Raw genomic sequence first — 25175 nt, forward strand, 5'->3', positions numbered from 1 at the left:
TTTTTTCCAGTAAAAGAATGTGTGTGTATATGTGTATGAATTTGCATATATATATATATATACACACATATATGCATGCATCTACTACGCCCACCCTTCAAAGCAGTGGTCATAATGCTTCTCTCGAAATAAGGAGGGCAGGAATAGATTAGTATTTGGATTGGAAATCTCCCAGACATGTTTGAAATAGGTGCACTAAAGCTAGTGGAAAGATACGCCTTCCCTTTGAGTCCATACAAAATCAGTTGTAGCATGTCTAGGCATGCTTAGACAGTGTATTACTTTGCTTAAAGTGATAATGTTATTTAAAAGTGATCAGCACTAACATCCCTAAACCTTCTCACAGAGGCCCTAGGTTGTGAAGCTCGGTGTTCCCATGCTGTAACCCAAAGTTGTGCAGGAGCCTCAGCTGAATTAGGAAACCTAGAGCTGATGGAGATGGGTGGTTGCCCATCAGTTTTTATTGTCCAAGCTTACTTTTCTGCTTACTTTGTAGTGGGTCTAGTGCTCATTGGACTTTTCCATGGTCTAATTTATAGTTCTACTTTCTTTCTCCACTCCCTCTTCTCCCTGCCCTCTTCCCTGCTCCCTGAGTCTGTTTTTTGCTTGCTTTGTGAGTTGAAGCCTACAGGAGAGTTCACAAGCACCAGGATCAGCATGAATGTGACATTAACAGTGCCATGCTTACTAAACAGCACAGTCTTCACTTACTTGTTTTATGCTCTCTCTTGCACTAGTTTTTTACTATACAAAATTAGTGCTTAAAATCTTTTTAAGACCTGTGTCGCCTGGAGAATCTACTGTCAGACAAAATACTCTGTATAATTTATGAGTTAATATTTTCATCATTCTTAGTGAATTCAGTGAGTGACTCAGTAACTTTTCTGTCCCTTGTAGTTAGTATTACTCTACTACAGAATGTGTACCTGCTCTAAGACAAAAGCTTTTTTGCATGTGGTACGTTCAACTGTTTTACTTTTTACCGTCAAAGTACTGTTAATTTAAGGAGCCATGTGAGGTTCTTCATTGAACTCTTAATTAGTGGTTACCAGTCATTCAAAAATAAAGCAAACAAGCAACAAGTTTTTCTGTGTCTCCTTTGCCTTATTTTCTTGGAGATACTCTGGGGATTTTTCTGTGCTCAGCATGTTAGTCATAACCCATGTAATAATTATTTCATAACCCATGTAGTAATTTTCTATTTCCTACTAATCTACACTCTTGAAGATGGTCAGACTTCCTTAGATGTATGCAATTAAGAAGTTTTATGTCATATACTTTAGATTTCTGTATGAACACCTTTTTTGATGACTACTGGTTTTATTAGAATTTTGATGTGATTCAGCACTGTTGTCCAACAATTAAGTTGTGCTTGTTGATTAATATTTAAATACGCTTTGTATACCAGCACACTATATTTTTTTCTCTATTTTTAGAAATATGAGAAAATTATTCTTTGATGTGACTATCATCAGATTTTTAAAATATCTCTAATATTTTAAGAATATTAAAAACTAGTTCAGTCAGAGAACTTCAATATCTTCAGTGGAAGTGTGCTATGTTTTCTTTGTCTGTAGCAAACCACTGCTTTCACAATTGTTTGTCAAAATGTTAGTGGTATAATAGACTAGAAAAATCTAAATGTTTGTTTCTTCAAATCATATCTAAGACTAGCTGTTATACCATAGTACTTACAGTGCACAAACCTTACTGCATTTATTACTTTCTGTAGAACTGTCACATTAGCCTAACCAGTAACTGATTACTTACTAATGGACTTTGTTTTGTTTGTTTTTTTATAGGGTTCAAATGGTATTTTGACAGACTTCCTCAGTTTCTACACATTACCTTCAACAGTGATGCATCATCCTGTTCATAAAAGCCTCAAAGCTGCCTATTCCTTTTACAATATTCATACAGAGACTCCCCTGTTGGACTTAATGAATGATGCACTCATTATAGCTAAATTGGTAAGTTGTGGATTGGGTTTTTTCTGCTTCATTCACAAAAGTATTCTTAGGAGTAGTGGCAAGGTAAGGACTGAGTAATTTATCCATGCCAGTGCATTCAGCTTTACTGTTTACAGCAGAGAGTGCAGTTGATGAGACATATGCAATATATTTATCAAAATATAAAGCAGTATGTTTGTTTTTCCTTTTTACTCTGAGTGATGCTGGGGAATGACAAATGCATAAAGTATTTGCAATAGCTTGAACTGTGGAAAACCAAAGAGCACACTCATGACCATAGTCACTAAGTATCAGAAGAATGGAAAGTATCACTAAAATAATTTCCCTTGGAGATAAATAAATAAGCGCTATCAAATATATTTTGCTTTTTAAAATTAGGTTTTATTCCTAAAAAATGTAGAAATTTATTTATGTGAGCTTTATCATTTTATCATTGCTACACATAAAGCTCTGGAGATGATATCATGGCGTAACTTTTAAGCATACTCTTAGGTATTATTAGGAATCATTATTATTAGTAGTAGGATTAGGATTAGTATAATTAGGAATTATACTGATAGATGTTTGGTTGAATGGAAGGGAAAAGACTATAAATTAAATTCTTAAAGAGAAGAATTTTGAGAGTTTAGTACTGTGTAATAAAAAGCTATTGCTCAGTTCTTAGTGACTGGGGTTTCATGGGAGTGCAGTGCTAATACCAATGGCACATACCAGCACTCTGAATGAATTTGCAGAGACCTGTTTGTCCTGGGTGGTTCAAAGCACTGCAGAGGCTTCATCTGCTCCATAGCATCTGCCCTGCAACAATTCCCAGGAGGCTGCAGAGCACAGGCATGTTTTCTGCTCCTCCTTCCCGCTGAGGTGTTGCTGCCTCACAGCTGGTGGTCTTACAGCACCTGGGAAGTGCTCCAGCAGGCCATGCTCAGAGCTGCCTACACGTGCCACAGGGATTTCTGTGTTGGTTCTGGATGAAGCCAGTGATGGTCTGAAAGGGCTGTTTCTGTTCAGACTTGAGGCTGCATGAAAGCAGCCAGACAATCTTCAACCTGTCTGTCCCAGCCATGTTCATGCAGCACTGCAGCTGAGCTGCCATCTGTGACAGGAGCTGCTTGCTGAGGCTTGTTAACCTAGAAGCAGTTCAGTAACTATTTGTCAGGGAAAACTCCTGGATAGTTACAGAGTACCATTACTCAGACTCCAGAATGATCCAAAAGGAAGTTCAGAGACAGACTTTGAGAAGTTAGTATAATTTTCAGGAGTGGCTAAAAATACTAGTAATTATTCTTAAAAGTCAAGGTGGAGGAAGTTTGGTCTCAGTCAGAAGTGTGGCACAGGGAGCTGTGTGTCTGGCCATTCTCTAGGCCGTGGGTGGGACGGGTGAGGAGGCAGTTCCATGGTCTGACCACAAGGTTTTGCACCTTCCCCTGCATACAGTTTCTCTCTCAATGTGACATGCAGCTCTTTTCCTTTTGAGTGGATCATCCTATATCCCTTGCAATACTGGGATTTAGACACCTTCGGATTTCTTAAGTACCTGCTGGGCCTGTAATGCATCGTTAAATGCCTAATTATAGTTGCAGACCTGACAGTTGAGTTTTACATGAGGAGAGGTAAGGCAACAGAAGAGAGATGACAAACGCAGTCCTATTCACAGCCTTTTGTTTACAAACATACTGAGTCTGGCTGGGATTGAGTTAACTTTGTTCCTAGCAGCCCATATGGTGCTGCTCTTTGTCACTGAAGCAGGGCTGATAAGACACCAGTGTTTTTGGTTGTTACTGAACAGTGCTTGCTCAGCCTCAAGGCTTTCTCTTTCCCCTGCAGTGAGGAGGTTGAGGGTGGCCAAGAAGTTGGGAGGGGACGTAGTCAGGACAGGTGACCCCAGCTGACCAAAGGAATGTTCCACACCCTATGTTCTGCTCCACAATAAAGGTTGAAGGAAAGCAGGAGGAAGGGAGGATGCTTCTGGTGATAGCATTTATTTTCCCTAACAATCATTATGCATGCTGAGATCTTGCTTCCCAGGAAGTGGTTTGACATCTGTCTGGCAGTGGGAAGTAATGAATGAATTCTTTTTGCTTCCCTTGTGCCTTCAGCTTTTGCTTTCTCTATTAAACTGCCATTATTTAGATTCACAAGACATCTTGCCTTCCTTCTATTTTCTCCCCATCCTGTGGGAGAGGAGTAAACCAAAGGCTGTGTGGGTGTTAGGTTCCTGTCTGGGGACAGCCCACCACAGTCTCCTTTCCGTACTTTAACTCCAAAGCATGCATTTTGGAGATACAAATTCAACTCAGCAAATTGATTTTAGGGTTTGCATGTCAGCTAATGTTTATTTTTGTCTTCGTATCACACTCTCTATAAAATTAGTGAAGAATTAGTTTGGCAGTTACCAGACAAAACACCCAACCTTCAAAGTAAAACCCAAAATTTGGAGTTACTAACATAGGTTCTATGCATTCTGCATGGGGAGAGAGTGAAATTTTGCATCAGGATAATCCCTCTAAAACCCTGCATATTGTTGAAGCTGACACTTTCGAGATCTGGAACACACGTTCTGAGTCTGCTTTGGTGGTCTGTCAGAGCTGTGGAGAAAACACCTTTAAACGGAAACCTTTTTCTCCCTCTCAGAAGATACTAACCTGAAACTAATCTGCTGATGTTTAAATACTGAATTAAAACTAGATCTGTAGAGTTTTGTTTGAATATTGAGTGTTATATTGCACAGCTTAGTGTACTTGTATCTAGAGTGTGTCTCTATTCTCCCCACTTCCTGCCATCTGAGATTGCTGTTACTGTTACTTTCGAACTTGGAATATTTCAAAATTTACTTTCAATACCAAATGTCAGCTGTTGTCATTTCATTTGCTTATTTCTGAATGTTTTTCACAGCACATTTAACTTAGGATGGTGTCATCTGCACACAGAATGATCTTTGTATAAGGTAGCAGGAAGCCTTACTAAACTCACTGTCTGTGCTTTGTAACTTTCTTCTAAAGAGTCCTGATGAAGAGTTTAAGTGCTCATTTTCTTCAAATCCTTTTTTTCCTAATATGGGATGCTCACTTAAAAGAAAAAAAATACCTATTTTTTTTACTGAGTAAAGAATGTCCCTTAACCATTACTTGCTTAAGTAATTGAGCATTATTGTTTTGTACTTTTTGTCTTAAAAGTGTATCATGTCCTGCTGGTGCCCTCCCTTTGTGCTGTTAAGACTCCAGGAGCTGTAGACCATTGTATTTTTTCCTTTTAATTAACCTAAGTCTCTTGGCTACTGCATGCCACTCCGTAAAGTATCATTTTTGTGATATTTGAAAATTTCAAAAGTAAAATTTAAAAATGTTTTGCTGTTGTCAGAAAGGATTTGATGTGTTCAATGCGCTAGACTTAATGGAAAACAAAACATTCCTGGAAAAACTCAAGTTTGGGATTGGAGATGGAAATTTGCAGTATTACTTGTACAACTGGAGATGTCCAGGCATGGAATCTGAAAAGGTAAGGGAGAAAAATTATTTCCTGAATTCCATTAGACATAATGGTACATTAATCTACACTGGCCAAAAATGGGAAGAAGTTTTAAAAATAATGTAATTGGCCCTGTTTATGATCCATAATTGAGATGAAGAAGACTATTGGTGTTTAGATTTACTGCCATACTTGAACTAAAATACTATCTTTTTCTTCTTCCTTTAGGTTGGTCTTGTATTACAATGAGAATGCTTATGTTTCTAGAACTCTTGAGGTCATCGTTTGAGTTAATTTGATCTCCATAACTCTTGAAATGGTATTGTTCAAGAGGAGTAAAAGCACAACGTCAGTGATACTGAAATAGTCCATTAATTCTGATCAATGAAGACATCCACATGTGACCAAATTTATGCATTTTCAAATAGATCAGACGGTCCATGAAACTCTTCTATTGTCCATGAAAAGAATAAAAAGCACATTCATTTAAGTTTCAAAGCTTAGCTTGCACCTGGATGAGAAGAAGGTATTTTTTTCCACTCTGTAGAAAAGACTGTTTTGTACAAACTGAACTTCAGTGGTGGATTAGGGTACAAAAATATTTGCTATTATGTGGATGAACTGCTGCATTTCTATTTATTAAGTGGTGATGTATGTATATCAATGTAACAGAATGAAGGATACAAACTGGAGTATCTTTGCTTATTTACTTAACTTGGATATCATAATTTGGGGGAAAATCACAAAGTACGATGCGTTTGTAGCTCTGTGAAAGTCCTGGATGTTTTTGTAACTGGAGCAGTATGACAGTGTACTGGTTTAACTAGTGCATTTGTTTCTCCATAAGCAACGCTGCCAAATCAATAAAAAATACAGATTTGTACTTTGATCTTCAATAGATCAGTGGATTGATTTAACAGTATCGCACTGTTCAGTGCAGGTGTTATCTGTGTTGCCAGAATGATAATACATTACTGTACTTAATTTACAGTTGTGGCACAATACCTTAGTTTTTCCTCAGTAGAATAACATCAGCCTGTGTGTAAAACTAAGAATTTTAGTAGTGCTATCAGGATATTTATAGTTTGAATGTTTTTGACGCTTCTGCGAAATTGCACATATTCCTTTGTCTACTTTGATTTCCTATGAAGTCTGTAATTCTAATGAAAAGTACCTTGTGTAAATATGTATTCATAAATTGTTCCTGGTAATGTTTTTATCCTGACTTTGGAACAAGAAGTTTTGCTATATATGGGCTGGTAAGCAGAAGAGAAATCTCTGCCCTCAGTCCTTGGAAGTCTGTACTGCACTTCCCGAAATGTTGGAGGGCTGGTCTTTGTTGGGTGGAGCTATTTTAATTCCCTCATGAATGCTCAGCAACAGGAGTGGCTTCTGAAGAACTTTTTATGCATTCCAGCGTAGCATCATAGCTAGAGATGATAGCAGTCCTTTCAGCTCATGGATGCTGCAGAATCGTGAGCACTGAGAAAATCTGTGTTAAGAAACTGTTCTAGCTGAAAGTGCCAAATCGTGGTAGTGAAGCCTCTGTGCTGTGAGCATCTTTTGAATGTGACTTGAATATCTCATGAAATGCAAATGTCTAACTTTCCTTTTAAATATGCCTGTAATTATGACAGCAGATTTTGCTGAAAGTTTAATTCTGTACATGAAGATAAATTTGTCTGTTCTTCATAACTGTTAGCCCTACCCACCACCTTGTAGCAGTGGGGTTTTTCTTTCTTCCCCCTCCTTTTCCACTGTGTGAATGGTTTGTGGTTTGGTTTCTTCTTCTTGTTGAATTGTGGTGAGAGGATTCTGCCCTAGGAACAGTGATAAATACTTTCCCTTACTGCATTATAGCTGATTAAAGTATTCGACCTCCTTCAAAAAAGGAAGGGACTGAACGTGGTTTGTTTGACCCATGGTTGTGCACCAGCTTGGGACCTCATGAATTTAAAAGGACTTCAAAGGAGATCTAATGGTGCAGTTGGGCTTTACATCTCTGGCCATTCTTGATACCTCTCTGTTAGCAGCAGTGAAAACAGGTGGTGCAGAGACAGCTTGGACTCTGTGAGGCCTGAGCAGAATTAAGTGCCTGAAAATGTAATTGATGGTAGTGATACCTGAGGTAACAAGAAGGATTTAATCTTGACCCTGTCAGAGACTTAACTCCTAAAAGGCAAGAAGATGCCTCCTTGGCAGGGCATTCTCATGGAGTGCTCTGGGATGAGGTTCACCAAGGAACTCTGTGTTCTGCTTCAGCTGTTAAAGGCAGAGCCTCAGCAGTCTTCACTCAGGGCACCACCCCTGAGGTGGGACAGCAGGGCATAGCTCTGTCCTTGTGGCTAAGATACTTTCATGCTGGGACAGCCCAGGTGAAGTACATGTTCATGTTCCCTGCCTTCCCTCCCCTCAAAAAAATGCAAGTGGAGGAAATGTTAGGCAGATGATTTCTCCTCTGAAATCAGAAGGCAGATTCTCCCAGGTATTGTCCTTGTAAAACCATGATGGCCATGATGGGACTAAGTATGTCCAGGTAGAAGACAGACTTGAATGTGGGTTTCCTGCAGCCTGACTTCTGCCAAAATCTTCAGGTTAGGGCACATGATGGAAGGAGCACAGCCAGTCTTGTGCTCTCTTCTAGTAAAATAGTGCCATTTGCATAAGAATCCAAGGGATAAACTTCTGTCTTGTCTGGCTCACTCTGCATGTTCACTGAGGGGCTGGAGGGCAGACATGCTCTTGTAGAAGCTGTGCAGCACTGTAGCTGAGAGAGAAAATTTATCAGCCCCCAGAGCATGAGGGAAGCAGGCATCTGAGCCCACATGTTGGGGCAGCTCTTGGAGAGTTCTGTTCAATGGTGTTAAGCATGGCTTCTGTCCTTGCTGACTGCTCTCCACCTGTAGTGTTCTGCTGAAGTATCACAGCGTCAAGAGGACTTGCATCTTGAAGGTGTCCTAGCCTGCACCCACAGAATGAAACAGTTACTATGGAAGTGAAAATTTTGACAACTCCCTTTGACTTCCTAAGCAGGTACTAAACAAAAGGTGAACATCTGTGTGGGGCCACTGTCAGGAGACACCCTTCTCTTGTTTCCAAGGTTGAACCTATGTGCATTAGTCCTGCTATGAAGGTAAGACTCCTCAGAACCTAATAGATGTTTGCAAAGGATTGGCAAATCTAAAGCTTACTCTACCACCTTTCCCCACTGGCTTTTTAAACATCTGTTACTTCTTTCCCAAAGTAACTTCCTATCTGCAGAGGGAACTCAAATCCCTGAAGATAGAGATAGACCTGGGCAGGCAGTGAAGTGCTTGAATGATGATTGCTGTGCTTATGTTCTTTACCAAAGCTAATCTTTATGCTCTGTGTAAATTTTACAGCTCATGCTATGGTTAGCCAGCCTGGGAATGAAATATGCTAGTGCCAGCATGCCTTCAGTTTTATACACCCAGAACGCCAGAAAAAAGGATATGTATAAAGGACTATGAAGCAAGGCAAAGAAATCTCACCTCTTCTTGCACCCTCAGACACAGACATTAAATGCTTTAACTTTGAGGAGCATCATGACTACACGATCACTGCTCATTTCTACTGCCTGCCTTCATAGTTGGTATCATGAACTAAAGTAATTTCAAAATAAATTAAAAACACAGATGAGATCTGAGATGACAGTGGAAGCCTGTATTAACAAATCTCTGAAAAATACATGCAAATTTTACCTTTTAAGAAACAAAACTTACTCTTATTTTATGCTTTCTTCTACAAGTAAATTCCTAGGCTGTTGATTGCCTGAATTGCAGTGCTATTTCCCTTTCTTCCTACAACCCAGCTCCTTCATTAGGAAATTGTTCATAGTCCCCAGTAAAATTAAAGGAAACTCAGAAGTTACATACGTTTTCAGTCTTGTGGCAGTTATAATTCTCATGTACTTTATATAAGTATATGGTTTATGTCAATTTTCTGGGAAATAATTTTAGACTTCATTTAGAGATCTAATGGAGTTTAGGTTTACATTTTCTCACAGGATGTGTTAATAGTTTGCATATGGAAGTATTTTTTTTTTAATACTGCAGCAGTAGTAATTTGGTTTGGTATTTGGAAATAGCTTTTCCTTCAGCATACCATGTACCAGGTATCAGGTAGAACCCAAGTCTGCATATATTTGTGACCAAAACAAGTTGTTCAGCAGAACAAACTATAATCAGAGTTCAAAAGGGAAGTCTGCCTGCGCTATTTACTTGAACCCAGCTTTAAAAGACTTATACTGGCATGGACCTTTGTTTAAATAAACTTTCACTTTTGGTATTTGTTTGAGTAATTATACTTTAATCTCTTTTGCTTAAAGCATGTTCATTTGTGTAAACAAAGTTCATTTAAGGCTTTGTATTAATTCCAAAGAAGTATAAATTATGTCTTAAAATTATTTCGGCATGTTCATTACCAGCTTTAACTCTGATTTCCAGCTGCAAATGAAAATACCCCAGTAAACACTAACACTCAAGTCTGAGCAATATTCTTTATTAAAGCTGAAAGTATCTCAGCCAAATGCAACATAAAGTTCACAGTGTATTCACAGTGTATTTAGGCTTTACACTGTAAAGCCTAAAATAATTGTTCAGTTAGAACTGTATTCCATCCTTTGTTTAAAAAATCTGTTTAATGGAGTGAACCAAACTAAAATCAGTTACACTGAAAAAGCCTTTTTCTTTTTGCGAGGTGGTTTCTTTATCTTACTGGGATTTGGGACAAGTTTCTTGATTTTCAAAGGCTGCAAAATTACATTTGAAAGATCAGGCCAGTTGCTTTCTGTATGCTTCCGCTTCTGATTTGTGAGCTTATCCCCCAGCACCTCTGTGAGCTGTTCGGGTTCCAGATTTTCTGAAGAATCTGAATCTGCATAAGACATAGGTTCTTCAGCTGTGTACTGAAACCAGGGCACTTCCAAAGCTGGTATCTTTGGAATTATTGCTGCTATTGCTTCAGTGAATGTGTCAGAGTGCTTTTTGAAGCCGAGTGCTAGAACAGATGTTAAGCCGAGAAGGGGCGCGATGGTCTCGCTGAGCCGTGGCACCTGCCCTGCTGGCGTGGCGCGGCTCGCGCTCAGCTCGATCAGGTGCGACGTGATCATGGCAGGTTTGGCAGACTTGCACACCAGCAAGAGAAGAAGCTCATTTTTTTCCAATGCTTTTGTAACTTCATTAACTCCAATAGCAAGCTGTCTTCTGATACTTAGGTCAGTCCATCCTGGTTTTTGCTGGTGGTTTTCTGTTTCCTCTTTACAGAGTTGATTGGTGCTAGCATCACATTTTCTTTCTGTTTGTTTTTTTGTAAGGGAACGTTTTTTCTTTCTTGGACTCTCAATCTTTTTAAGTCCAATATGTTTAATCCTTTCTTCTAAGGTCTCTAGTATAAAATGCATATCTTCTCCATCTATGGTTTTCCATTGGAAAACAAAGGGGTTATCTAGACATGTTTTTACCGTGTTTTTTTTTGCTTTCCGAAGTGTTGCTGTCCCTTGCTTAATTACAGACATCCTGAGGTGGTTCTGTGTCACCCTAAGGAAGAGAGAGAGACATTCATTTAAATACTGTATGGTGTGCTGTGGACATTGTTACCAGAAGCTTCTTCTGAGAATGCAGAAGAGAAACATTGTATGTCAGTGATACTGGCATCTCTCAACCTCCTACACTTGGCATGGATCCTTCACACATCTTCCACAGGGCAGGTGTGGAGCTGCTTTTTTTAAAATTAATTTAAAATGCTGGACAGAAGAGTAAGGCAACAGCAGTGACAACAGACCCTTCTGAAGGTGAACAAAAGCAGCTGGAGATTTTACAGATGTAAAAAACCAGCCAAACCAAACAACAACCCATGCTCAGAATCACAGGTTGAAGGACACTCCATTTTCATTGTTGCACAGCTGCTTTGCCCCCTTTGACATGGGAGGAAAATAAAAGCAAAAACTGAATCACAACATGAAACAAGTTCCTGAATTTATTTAGGAGTTTTAGAAATGTCTTTTCAGTCTTTAGTCCATGCTTTTGTGTTCTTCTGTATTTGGAAGGTATGATAGAAACTTGCAGAGTTTTTAATAATTTATGCTTTCAGGGAAGGAAGACAATCCCCTACAGGCCTCCAAAAGTTCAGAGGGGTCTTTCGTGTCACCTGGACAATGCCTTCAGGCATGAGAAAACCTGAACAGGGGCTGAGAAAGTGTAATTTTACTTGCTCTGACTGATCAAGTCCAGAATAGCAGTGAAGACATGAGGTCAAGCCCGATGACAGGTCAAGCCTCTAACAGTGGAAACTGGAGAAACCATCTGGGGAGGTCTGGCATTCTCCTCAGCCCCCAAAGCACCCAGAATGGTTACATCTGGGATGTAGGAATAAAGATGTGGCAACTTAACCTATTAGTCCTTTATGGAGCAGTCATTCATGCAGTTATCTAATCCCTTTTGCTTACCATCTCAGTGGTAACAATGAAAACTGAACACAACTAAAAAAAGGGAAATGACCACAAGAATTCTTATATGTGACTGAGTTAGAATAGAAGTTTGTGATTGCCTAAAAAAAAATGAGCTCTGGGTCATTGCTTTTAAAAGCTTTCAATTAGGGATGCTCCGATGACCTCTGACAAACAAAATCAGCAACAGACATGTACGAGAAAAAAAAAAAAAACACGGAACATGTTCACAGCTCAGAGATTACGTTTTTCTTTTCAAAATGGGCACTCCTGAGTAAAACAAGCGTGCAGGAATAAGGGAACAGAGCAACGAGTGAATGAACGAACACTGAGCTCCTCCACCTCGCAGCGCCGTCGTGACGCCCTCGCTTCCGCCGGAAGGGAGATGGGGAAACGCGGTCCACGTCCACCTCCGCCGGGAGCTGTGTCCAGCCGCTTCCACTCCACAGCGCTCCCTGGGCTCCTCCAGCTCCTGGCGACAGGGAAACGCGGGTTAAGCACGGCCCAGCACAACGCACCGTGCCCGCCGCCGGGTCTCTGTGGCGGAGGCTCCCCGGGACCGCAGCACCCTCTCCCCGCGTTCCGGGCCGCCGCCCCCCACCCGCCGAGCTCTGCGGCCCCGGGAGCGGAGCGGCCTCCGCCTGCCCGACCGCGGGGCCCAGGCCGCGCCGCTCCGCGACCGCCGGAGCAATGCCGGCCCTACCTCAGCCGTGCCGCGCTCCAGGAACACGCCGCGGGACGCTGCCCGGCCCCGCTCCGCCCCCGGCCCCGCTCCGCCCCCGGCCCCGCTCCGCCCCCGGCCCCGCTCCGCCCCCGGCCCCGCTCCGCCCCCGGCCCCGCTCCGCCCCCGGCCCCGCTCCGCCCCCGGCCCCGCTCCGCCCCCGGCCCCGCTCCGCCCCCGGCCCCGCTCCGCCCCCGGCCCCGCTCCGCCCCCGGCCCTGCTGTCCCCTGCCCCCCGGCGGGGTGGGTCTCCCCGCGGGGATGCGCTGTCCGGAGCGGGCCGAGCGGGGATGGGAGGGCGGTGCGGCGCTCGGGCGGGTCCCACTGTGGCGGCTCGGCTGGCGGTGCCCGGGCTGCGCTCGGGGCCGCATCGCGCAGCGGCCGCAGCGTCAGTAGAAAGCAGCGCTCCAGCGCTGGTGCCGGGGCCTGCCCCTGGCGGGTCTCACCGTGGGCTCAGCACTGGCGTTACCAGGGCATAGGCGATGGCAGACCTGCTCAGCGGTGTGTCAGCTAACGCAGTCAGGGCCAGGTCACCAGGTGCTTCATAGGGACTTCACAGCCACAGGGGTGTCCCTCGCTGCAGTGCAGATGCGCCGTGCTGTGCACGGATATCGCGTTATGTGACCAAGGTGACAGGTAAAGACCGGTTCCATTCAGTGTTTCCCGCAATCCGCCCTCAGCCTTTGACAAATCTTTGCTACCACGTTAATTTTCCACATTCACCGTAGTGCACAGCACGGTTAAGCACAGCCTCTTGGCCCTGAAAAAGCAGAGTTTCTTCACCAGAGCACCGGTGCTTCAGAGATATTTTCAGGTTTTTTTAAATTTCCTACTTACTTAAATTTACTTGGATTTTTTCCTCGTTAATTCCTGATTTAATTTAACCTGGACTTGTTTCCCGTCCAATTGCTTTTTTGACATGGTTTTATGGAAGTTAGCAGGTAAAAAAATGCAGAAAGATTAAACTATGCTTAGGGAATGATGTACATAAATGTATAGAGGCATGAATATAGAAGAGGGATAATTTTTTTTTTCCTTCGGTGGTTACACTTGTAGGGTAGTTTATCAATTAATTTAATATTCTTTTTATTCTGTACTTAGTAGATGAAATTAAAAACCAGCATTCACGGTGTATTTTGTGTGTGTAGCCGCTTGTGTGAGGTATCCCCGGGATTACCCATGCGTTTTTCAGAGCTGCCTCTGAAGGGTGCGAGGTTGGCTGGACAACGACAGGGGCAGAGACTGCGGCAGAGGGAACAGTACCACTAACTGGGCTGGCTGCAGTTCAAATCACTCAAGAAATTCCTTTGTCACGAAAACGGCTTGGGGATCTTTCTGTACCACTGCTCTCAACCTGGCGCCCTAATCCTCAGTGGTATGGCTGGAGCTCAGGCTTTCAGCGGAAACGACTGGGGGCTCAGTGCTCCCTGCCCCCACCGCCCGTTCCCGGCGCCTGTCGCCGCTCAGTTGTCCCGGCGGCTGCGAGTCCCTGTGCGCTGCCGGCGCTGCTCCGCTGCCCAGCCGAGGTCACGGGCAGCGCCCATCCCAGCGCCACCAGAGCCCGCTGGCAGACGAGCCGCGCCCCCGCCGGAGAAGGAGCGAGGCCGTTCCCTGAGCATCCTCGCGGCATCATGACTCTTCAGGTACTCACTTCTGCATCTGGTGAGACAGAGACGAGAGGGGATGCACTGTGCGTCTGTGTAACGCCGTGCTGGAGACTGTGGTATTTCTTCAGCATGAGGATTTTTACTGCAAAATCAAGGTTACCTTGCGGCAAGGGAAATCTGTTTAAACCCCTGGAGGTTAAATACTGCATTGCTTTTCAGAAGTGGAGGGTGAGAACCATGCTGGTTAATTGGAACTATTTCATAGGTCATGTAATATTTTGGAGCCTTACCTGTTCAGAGCATGCATGAATTATGTTTCTTCAGATGTGCATCTGAGTTTGCTAGGACTGAGTTAGACATGGAAAGATAGGTACACACTTGCGTTTTTAGGATCTAGATGGTTGCTTGGAGCTATTAAAGAGGAGGAAAACTTCTAACACTGAGACAGTGTTATATGTGCCTTTGGGAAGTGTAAATAATTTTTAAGGAAGTTGTGTGTATTTTTTAGGATGTATGCATCTTTGGAATGATACATTTTGGTAGCCTTGTGTTTTGGTAGGAGAGCTTCTACTTTCTTACCTTCTGGCTAAAAAGAAAGCTTCCTTTTATGTTCTAATTTTAGCTTTAAATTGCTGTTGAGAAAATTATTGCTGGCTTTTAGCCTCCTATCTTTGTGGGAAACTGTGAATACTTCCCTTGTCTTGGCCATGCCCTGATGGATTAAGCTGTTTTTCTTCTGTAGGCTTTCCTATTATCCCTTTCACTTCAAGATTTGCAAGCTCTTCTATCCCTGTCTCATTATGTCTGTCTCAGCTTAGTGTGTATTTTGCAAAGAGTGAGCAACACAATGCTCTGACCTAGATGCAGGGAGAGCACTGCCAGCAGCTTAGCAATTTTCTTCTGAGCCGCAATTATGTTGAATAGCACAGAGATTTCATTGTGCTGTGTTAGAGCTAGGAAGAAATCTCTTTCTTCAGTGGGTCAAAACTGCCAAATCCCAAACATAACACCACCTTTGCTTAATTAATAATCGCTGAAATTATGGTTTGTTTTATTCTGTCTTGAATTCACTCTAGAAAATGAGTTTATTAGCCTGATGATTAAGCAATGAGCCATAAACCATAAGGAAGAGCTGAATGTGGTGTGATATGCTGTTCCATAGCTATTTACAGTTACACTTTCACATAAAAATCAGTGGTTGAAATTTAAGATACCATATATATTCTGCATTAGACATTATTGAGCTTGTCTTTCACATTGGTTTGGTTGACAGTTACCAATCATATCCATAAATTTATTGAATCTAGCTGTATTGGAATGAGGACAAATGAATAAAATTATGTTCTCATTAGTGAGGCTGTAACATTTATGAGTTTTGCAAACCGGTAAAATATTCTGCTGTAAATGAAGAATTCATTCAAGCTTTTTACTTTGCAAAAAGGCAGTGTCTGATAATATTCTGATAATTTGTGCTTTTATCTTTCAGGCTTATGTCTGTATATTTTTTTATGCTTTTTATTTGAGAAGTTAAAGGGATTTTATTGGTACATGATTAAAATAAAATTATATTTTTACAGGCTGCTCATAAGCTTGTTGTATAAGCAGGCAAATCCTAAGCAACAGTCTGTGCAGAATGATTGGCTAGAGGGGGATAAAGAAAGAAAAGTTTAGTATTTAGATTTAATTTCTGCATGTTTCTTGCTGTGTAAGATAAGAATTTGCAAATTTTTTTAACTATTTTGTGATATTTGCCTATAGATGCAAATAGAATAAAATAGAAAGATAAGGTTATTAACTTAATTATTTCCTTATTCTTTTACCATTTGCCTTGTACAGTTGAACAGGGCTTCTGGTTCATTTTTACTGTGAAGTTGTTATGGTTTAACACCACCCAGCAAATAAGTACCAGGCAGTCACTTGCTCACACCCCCTTCACCTGCAGTGGGATCAGGAGGAGAATTGGTGGTAGGGAGAAGGAGGAGGAAGCAAAAACTCATGGGCTGAGATAAGAATAGTTTAATAATTGTTTAAAAAGTAAATATAATACTGTGATAGTAGTAATGAGAGAAAGAGAGAGAGAGAGCATGTGCAATTAGACCCAGGAGAAGTAAGCGATGCACAATATGATTGCTCACTACCCACTGACCAAGGCTGAGCCCATCCCTGAGCAGCAGTCAGTCCCTCTTGGCCAGCTCCTCCCAGCTGCTACACTGGGCATGATGTTCTATGGTTTGGAATATCCCTTTGGCCAGTTTGGTCATCTGTCCTAGGTGTGTCCCTGCTGTGTGTCCCAGCTTGTGCAGCTTCTCACTTTCAGAGCATGAGACACTGAAAAGTCCTTGGCTCAGTGCAAGCACTACTCAGCAACAACCAAAACATCGTTGTGCTACCAACATTGTTCTCATCCTGCATCCAAAACACTGCACTGTACCAGATACTAGGGAGAAAATTAACTATACCCCAGACAGAACTAAGACAGAAGTTTAGATCAGAAAACAATTCTAGACATGTGAAAGATTTCCACAGATTTGAATGGTCCTTGTACATTCGTGCTGGCAGATGCTCACTTGCAGTAGTATCTTAAACTTTAAACAATGTGGCAACCTAGGTATGGTTTATTAGTGATACCAATTTTAAATCTTAGAGTTAACAGCACAAATCCTGCTTTTGTTTGCACGTGTGTGGATAATATTAAGAAATGTCTGGAGGAGTCAGTCATAGGTGTAGTCAAGAATGTCACATTTCTGATATTTGGGTTAATAATTAAATATTTATTTTAATAAAATCATACCTATAAAAAAACCTTGAGCAGTAGGTCATCACATTTATTTTTGTAAATAAATGTCCATCCCTTTTCTACATCTGTAGCGATAGTGTGACTTTAAATGCTTTGCTTTGAGAAGCATCAAATGTGTACAGTTCCAGTTTCTTTGGACCACTATTTTTAATTCCTTGGTAAGGTAGTTAGCATTGCTGATTTTGTTTCCCCTCATTAAATGCTTCTCCATTATAAATGCTGTACATCTATTAAAAGTACTGTTGTTAGTGCACAGGAGCTTTTGTGTAATTAGACTTGTCTTGCTACCTTAGTACAAAACTCCCTCATATCCTAATGCTGCAGTGCCTGGAACACTGCAGCAGCGTGGCACGGCTGGAGTGACTCAGGCGTAGGCTGGGATGCAAATTCAGAGCATGTGAGTTCCTCCGCAATCCCCATGTCCTTGCCTCTATCCCGAGGTGAGCACAAAGTGAAACAGTAACAGTTTGGTAACATTGAGAATTATTTTCATTAAAACAGGAACAAGCTACATAAGTAATCACATGTTTCAGTATATAAAGTTCTAGATTTAAGAATGTGATTTGGAAGTAATTTAATCTAGAATTTGGTGCAGAAACTGCCAAATCATATACTTTATTGAGTGATCAAGTGTCAGATCTTTAAGAAGACAAATGACATTTGGAATCTGCCTAATTCTCAGAAGGACTGTTATATTCAAAATAGAACAGCAGCATTTCTCAAACTTAAAACAGTATCAATTTTAGCACACCAATTCTTCTCTGTACTCCTCCATCTACTACTGGGGATTTGGTTCAGGAAGACCTTGGTGGGAATCTCCCAGAAACATCTGCTTGTCAGTTATGAGGTTCTCATTGGGTTGGAAGATTATTTGTTAAAAAACATCTGCATTGCTGCAGGATTTTTGTCTTTTCCTTTCATTTCACTTGAAGGGTGCTATGAACTGGCAGACCTAGAGTTGTGTATTGTCATCATGAATCCTTCCCATCTAATGTTCTGTGAATTTACAGCTGCAGTTTAAAGAATATTCAAGACTTAATTGCTGCTTTGTAGGGAGCTAGAATACCCTTTTAATCACACATCACGACTTTTTTTAAAACATTCCTTTTAAGTGCACCTCTCTGCCTGCTGCTCCTTGTTTCAACACTGCTGTTACAGATGTATATCCTCCTGTGGTGAGCACTTTTGTTTTAGAAGACTTGTGCTTTCCCTTTGTGGGTTTCGTATAGCAATTAAAAATTTGCAAGAATTAGAAATTCCTCAGAAGTTTGTATCTGGCGAATCTCATTAGCCAAACTAAATTTCTAGACCAAAATAAAAAGTGAATTCCATCTCAGGAGGCAGAGGTGATCCATTTGGTGGTAGAGTGGCCAAGTTTCTATGCAGGAAGCGGCAATGCACTCAGCTACCTGTCCTTACCCTATTTTGCCTGCTGTTCCTGCCTTAATACAGCCACCAGCTGATGTGTCCTTACATTAATGAATATGTAGTTTCATGATTCCAGTATTATAAATGAAATTAGAATTTTGACAACTAGATCTATTGAGTTAAAATCAGTTTAATTAAAAATGAATACAATTTAGTAAATTGAATATTAATTTGGTATAAAAGAATACAATTTAGCAAAAAAAACAATTTATATATGTAATTTGGCAGTAATTAAGTATGATTAAAGCATAAGCAAAACTGATTGGGGTAAGGGGAGGGCTTCTCACCCCACCTCACATATGAAACTGACTGGGGTATTCTAGGTCTGTTGGAATTCAAGAAGAGCTTGCACAGTCCATTTAAGGAATAGATACATTTATTGAAACAATAACAAAGAAGGGTCTGGAATGCTGAATTCACTAACTAGGGGGTATTACTATCTACAGGAAAAACGCCACCTAAAGTGTCCCAATCTATCTGGTAATTTCACTAACTAGAGGGTCCTAATACATATGGTAAAAACACTAATTACGGGGCTGTAATACGTGTAGTAAATGCACTAACTATGGGGTGTTAACGTGTACTGTAAAAATGCACTAACTACGGGAGGTTAATATCTACAGGGTCTGCCAAGAGGCCCCACAAGCACAGCTCTGTGCAGAAATGTGCAGAATGAAAGCTCTGTGGTTTCAATGGCCGGAGATCAGCTCTTGTTTGAGCCGATGCAGCAGGCGGATGTACTCCTGCACGGCCTTCATGTGGGCATCCGGGCTGCTCGCCAGGGGCTGAAAGAGGTTGGGTGGCTCAGCCAGCCGCAAACTGGAGGGCAATTTGATCTCCTTGGGAAACTTCTCATTGCCTATGACAAAGTGGTGAAGTTGCTTTGTCTCCAGTGAGCACTGCAGGTACTTCAGGATATCTATCAGTCGCTGACGGAAGTCCCTCCTGCCCCAGCGTGTCGGGGGTACGGTGCTCAGCAGGTGCATCACCACAGTCTTCAAGGCATAGCTGGAAAAACCTACGCCCATCCGGAAGCGGGTGAGGAACTGCAGGCACTTGCAGTGCCAGCTGTCCTGGGGAGCCTGCCCAGAAATGTGCCTGAAGAATTTTGCCTCTGCCACAGCGTAAGTCTCGCGCCAAGTTGTGCTTGGCGTGCCTACTTCTGAAGGCTGGCTGCCCACAAAGATATCTGTGTCTCCTTGCCGCACCCCAAAGATCACCTCCACCGTGAAGCTTTCTGTGTCTTTGCTGAGATGAAATTTACAGGAGCGGCTGCAGGGCTGCAACATTAAATGCCAGTGGCAGGACGGAGGCAAAAGCAGCCGGGCTGCTCTCACAAATCGGTAGAACCACTGGACAGTTTTCTCCACGTCTAGATAGGAGCCAGTGCACAGGGTCTGCAGGAGGCTGGGGTCCTGCTTCCTTCTCAGCTCCTCCTCGGAGTGGTGGAGGAAGCACAGCATGTCCTCCCGCAGCTGCTCCCCTCTGCAGGTGCACAGCAGCTCCACACGGACACAGAAGTTCCTCTGGTGCATCCCTGCAGCGTCCAGCTCCAGGTGGAAGGCGTGTCCTGGAGGGGGACTCAGGGGTACAAGCACACGGTACACAACATCTTGTGCATGGGGACTCCAGCCTTCAAAGGCGCTGCCCACTCCGATGGCTTGTTGTGGCACTGGGTAGAAAAAGTTGGAAAAGTCTTGTCCAAAGATGTCTGTCAGTTTGTCCATCAGCTCCATTACCAGCGAGCAACCTTTGCCCAGGTCCACTACATGCAACTCTATGCGCTCCTCTAAAGGCCTTCCAGGGTTCCCCTTGATATTGTGGTCATCATCTTCTCTCTTTGCATCCCGTTTGTCTTCTTCGAGTCTGGCAGCATTGGCTTCCTCGCCCTCCTTTGAACCATGGTTTACTTCTTCCTTTGCACCATCATTGCCTTTTTGTGCTTCATTTCCAGCACTGCTTTCTGTCTTTGCATCAACGTTGTTGCCTACTTCATTTCCATCCTTATTGTCTTCTTCCACATTTGCATCGTTGCTTTTGATTTCTTTCTTTGCAACAATGTTGTGTCCTTCTTCTTTATCTTCTTCTTCATCTTCTTCTTCTTCCTCTTTTTCTTCTTCTTTTTCTTCCTCTTCATTTCCAGCAGCATGGGCTTCCTCAAAATTCTCACTGAGGTTTACTCCTTCTTTTGCATCATCATTGCCGTCTTTTGCTCCATTTCCAGCACTGCTTTCGGCCTTTACATCAATGGTGCTGCCTTCTTCATTTCCATCCATCGTATTTTCTTCCACATTTGCATTGTTGCTTTTGATTTCTCTCTCTGCAGCTGTGTTGCCTCTGCCTTCTTCTTCATCTTCTTCCTCATTTCCAGCTGCATTGGCTTCCTCAAACTTCTCACCCTGGTTTATTCCTTCTGTTGCATCCTCATTGCCTTCTTCTGCCTCATTTCCAGCACTGCTTTCTGCCTTTGCATCAATGTTGCTGCCTTCTTCATTTCCATCCATAGTGCCTTCTTCCACATTGGTGCTTTCTATTTCTTTCTCTGCAACAATGTTGTCACCTCCTTCTTCTTCTCCTCCTTCTTCTCCTTCGACTTCTTCTTCTTCCTCCACCAAGTTGCTGCTGGACCTCTCCTTGACGCCACCGGTGTTGGGATTGCGTCTGATTTTCCCGAGTCCAAACCACAGTGCCACGAGAAGGACCAGGATTCCAGTTAGAGCCCAGAACTGCCAGACCAGCAGGGCTCCCCAGGCACTACCACTCTGCTCCAGGTTCTTCTGCTCCAGCTCCTCAAGCAGCTGAGCCATCTGCTGGTTCAGATACTCAGCACGCTGCTGCATGCGCTCCCGTGTGGCCTCATCCAGCCCGTCCCCGGCCTGCTGCGGGTACTGGATGAGGCCTTGCGCAAGCAAGAGAAGAACGGCCGTGGCCAGCATGGCCTAAGGTGCTTTGCAGGGCTCAAGTGGGGATGGGAGGGAGGTACAGATAAGGGAAATGGGGACAGGAGCCCCCGGGAATCTGAAAGCAGGCAAGAGGGGGCCGGGCAGCTGGCAGGCTGCAAGGCCTGTGCCGCTGGCCCGGCAGCAGCACCGCGCCCTGGCAAAGGTGCTCCTGCCAGAGCCTGGCCTCTGGATGCCCGCTGAGACTCGGCTGCCCGGGTACTCCCGTTTCTGCCGTCGGCCTCCTTCGGCGTTCAGCACAGCCTCCTGTCTGCGCGCACACTCGCCGCTCGCCAAGGCTGTACTGGGCCAGCGTCACCTGCTCGTAATGTTGCTAGCTGCACCCATTGTGACACAGGTCTTGTGATGTCACAGGTGACAGAGTGCATCCCGGCCACACCAGCCCTGCTCTCCATCTCCCCCTCAGCCCTGGGACTCATAATGGCCCCGGGCAACCATAGATATGACCCACGCAAAGAGCACACCAATGGGTCATAATTGAGCCCCGGCACCCTAAAATTGGGGGTCTTCAGTCTTCTTTTGGTGGTCTTTTGACGAAGGCTTACACTCATCCTCGCTGTCCTCTGGATGGCCTCACAGGTTGCATGTGCATACTAAGCGTTGTGTTATGTAAGTCCACTAATTAGTCTTACATTTAATAATTTTCAGGCTCTATGCCTAAAGTCGTTCCAACTTTGTCCATCTCAAGGTTGATTTCGTCTTGGGACATCACTTATCTCAAAACTACATCCTGTGCCTTAATTTTAACATGTAACATCTGTAAAGGGGTACATCTGCTTTGTAACACTAATTCCCTTGGTTGCTTATAATAATTACTTTCCAAATAGTTACAAGTTAGTTAGCATGAATCAATTCCATTTATCACACCAGGAAGGGGCCTTTTTGAGAGGAAACATTGCTTGAACATCATTCTCTAATTAAATTACTACTCAGTTTTCCTTCTTAAATTTAAAATCAGAAATAACCTTTCTCTTGTACTTTCTCTCTGTTTAAATACAGAATGCTGTAGTGAATCTAGCTCTCATTCATATTTGATTATTTCCATCACCTGGTCCACCCAGCAAAGTTACTTGCCAAGGAGAAAGGCATCAATTAAGGCGACAAACATGCATTAGGTTTTCTTATTAAAAAAAAAAAAAATCTAATTATTAATCTTTCCTGTAACTAAAGGGAAAGGTGGTATGAAGAAGCACAATGCGGACTTCTGTGGTAATGCCAGGATATCAGTGATTTAAGCAGAGCTGCAGTGCTCATGCTGAAATCATTGCTGACTTTTATACAAACTTTTAAGTTGGTGTAGTAGGTTGATGCTGGCCAGATGCTAGGCACCCACCAAAGCCACTCACTCTCGTCTGCAGCTGGACAGAGGAGAGAAAATTTAACAAAGGGTTCATGAGTTAAGGACCAGGAACAATCACCCATCAAATACCATCAAGGACAAAATGAGAAGTAAAATAAGCCCTTATAAACATGTTCCACTCACCCCTCCCTCCTTCCAGCTCTAGCCCCACCCCAGCAGTGCAAGGGGACAGGGAATGGGGGTTATGGTCAGTTCCTCACCCGTGGCTTCTCCCGCTGCTCTGGGAGAGGAGTCATTTCCCTGCTGCACCGTGGGGTGACACAGAGACAGTTCCATGTGAACCTCTCCAATGTGAGCTGATCTCACGAGCAACAGCTCCCTGTGACCTGCTGCAAGGTGAGTCCATCCCATGGGGAACAGTCCTCCCCAGACTGCTGCAGCGTGGGTCACTCCTCCACAGGTGCAGTCCTTCAAGGACAGGCTGCTCCAGCCTGGGAGCAGGGCCCCTCTCTCCATGGGTCTCCCACAGGATCACAGCCTCCTCCCAGGCATCCACGTGCTCCGGTGTGGGGCTCCTCCATGGGCCCATCCATGGTGGATCCCTGCATCCCCCAGGCCCCCCATGGGCTGCACCACGGCCTGCAGGGGAATCTCAGCTATGGCACCTGGAGTGCCTCCTGCCCCTCCTTCTGCACTGACCTGGGTGTCTGCAGGGCTGTTCCTCTCACGTTCTGGCTCTGCTCTGGCCATAGTTACAACTGCACAAACACTTATTTTATCTTCCTTCTTAAATCTGTTACCACTGAGGCATCACCACCATTTCTAATCCACCCAGCCTTGGCCAGTGGCACATCCATCTTTGGAGCCACCAGGAATTGGCTCTGCTGGACATGGTGGAAGATTCTGGCAGCTTTTTATGGAAGCTACCCTTGTAGTCCCTCCACTACGAAAAACCAGGCCATGCAAAACCAATACAGCTCGTTTTGTACATATTAAATATGAGTGCAGGATATACTACAGTTCTGCAAATGCAGATCCAACTCAAAAGCTAAAATAATTGTTGAAACCAGCATATAGCATGCTAAAGCACTTGTATAATTCTGCATTAGAGTAGTGCAGTTACCTGATGGGTCTGTAGTCACTACACAAAGTCTATCTCTCTCTGAAATGTTGTCGGCATGAAACAGAACTCCAAACCTTAGCCTGAGACCTGATTTATAGCAAGAACGGCTATAGCCTCAGGTTGATGTGAGATTCACAGTGATGAAAGGAGTAAATTTATACTTTACTCTGGTGCTCTCCTGTGTTTCAGAGCTGGCTGTGGAAGGTGGTCCTGGCAGTAACTCATCTCCATGAGGTACCTCTGTGCCAGCTGTTGGTCACCTATTTCCCTGTCAGCAAAGCAGTGGAAATGGAGGGTGAATTGGGCAGTACCATTCAGAGGTGGATTTGAGCTCCACCACTTGAGCCAACGCAGTGCAGGCAGGGTCAAAAAAATTCAGAGATCACTGTGGGGTGTTAAGTTCAGTGAATGGCATCATACCTCTAGTGTGACTGTAAAAGACACATATGCTACATAACTGTGGAGGCTGCTTGCCCCTATCAGCCGTACAAGCCTATATCCCTTTCTACAAATGTACACATTTATGAAGCTTCTTCCATGGAAAAAGCCTTGTCTGATGGTTAAACCCAAGTGAGTCACTGAGAATATCTAATGATATTAGATTGTGTCTTATAACTCATGTTTTAAATACACCCATTGAGAGGAGAACACTTTCTGTTCTTTCATCAGGCTGACTTTGATGGTGCTGCAGAAGATGTAAAAAAATTAAAAACAAGACCAACTGATGAAGAACTGAAGGAACTCTATGGATTCTACAAACAGGCTACTGTTGGAGATATTAATATTGGTATTACCATATATACTTCACATTTACTCACATATATTCATAAAATCAAGCTAATGTTATGTAAATCTCATGATAATCAAAGCTATGCATTTATTTTGACAGAATGTCCAGGAATGCTAGATTTGAAAGGCAAAGCCAAATGGGAGGCATGGAACCTGAAAAAAGGTGTTACACCAATTGAATTTACATCCTGTAGTCAAGTTTATAAGATGACAAATGAGGAAAGATAATGACTCCTACTTTCCTTTGCAGGTTTGTCAAAGGAGGATGCCATGAATGCCTATATCTCTAAAGCAAGAGCAATGGTAGAAAAATATGGGATCTAGAATATTCAAAGTAATTCCCACTAATAATTAACTGTTCAGCTAATGAACTAACTCTGTTGAGAAAAATGCAGTACTAACTCTTTATTGTGTAGTCTGACACTAATATATTTTAAGCATAAGCTGTTTGACTGTAAAGGGTATTTACACATATAATGCATTTTTAGCTTGTATATTAATCTAAATAAATTTGAACTGAATAAATTAAACTCTCTGTGAGAATTGTGGA

The 25175-nt window shown here is 43.0% G+C and overlaps 3 protein-coding genes across 4 annotated transcripts in view; 2 read left to right on the plus strand and 1 right to left on the minus strand.

The window, feature by feature from the left end:
• The window catches only part of NMT2 (N-myristoyltransferase 2), a 34850-nt gene extending 26497 nt beyond the window's left edge, over positions 1–8353 (plus strand). Inside the window, exons 10-12 of the mRNA XM_058832417.1 lie at positions 1803–1970; positions 5328–5465; positions 5664–8353. Of these exons, the coding sequence (XP_058688400.1) occupies positions 1803–1970; positions 5328–5465; positions 5664–5684 (327 nt within the window). The 3' untranslated portion in view covers positions 5685–8353. The remainder of the gene's footprint in view (positions 1–1802; positions 1971–5327; positions 5466–5663) is intronic.
• Positions 8354–9942: 1589 nt separating this feature from the next.
• On the minus strand, positions 9943–12696 carry RPP38 (ribonuclease P/MRP subunit p38). 2 transcript variants are annotated; one of them, XM_058832418.1, is made up of 3 exons: positions 12605–12696; positions 12244–12373; positions 9943–10993 (listed from the first exon to the last, which is right to left on the minus strand). In XM_058832418.1, the coding sequence occupies exon 3, from the start codon at positions 10969–10971 to the stop codon at positions 10123–10125; it is 849 nt and encodes a 282-aa protein (XP_058688401.1). In that variant the 5' UTR covers positions 10972–10993; positions 12244–12373; positions 12605–12696; the 3' UTR covers positions 9943–10122. The 2 variants fall into 2 exon arrangements, with proteins under 2 accessions (XP_058688401.1, XP_058688402.1); XM_058832419.1 differs by having other exon boundaries at positions 12229–12373.
• Positions 12697–14216: 1520 nt separating this feature from the next.
• ACBD7 (acyl-CoA binding domain containing 7) lies at positions 14217–25151 on the plus strand. Its single transcript, XM_058832172.1, has 4 exons — positions 14217–14264; positions 24506–24623; positions 24726–24788; positions 24876–25151. The coding sequence occupies exons 1-4, from the start codon at positions 14253–14255 to the stop codon at positions 24947–24949; spliced, it is 267 nt and encodes an 88-aa protein (XP_058688155.1). The 5' UTR covers positions 14217–14252; the 3' UTR covers positions 24950–25151.
• The last annotated feature ends 24 nt before the right edge of the window (positions 25152–25175 follow it).

This window comes from Poecile atricapillus, chromosome 2 (assembly GCF_030490865.1).
Source record: "Poecile atricapillus isolate bPoeAtr1 chromosome 2, bPoeAtr1.hap1, whole genome shotgun sequence".
NCBI classification, from domain to species: Eukaryota; Metazoa; Chordata; class Aves; order Passeriformes; family Paridae; genus Poecile; species Poecile atricapillus.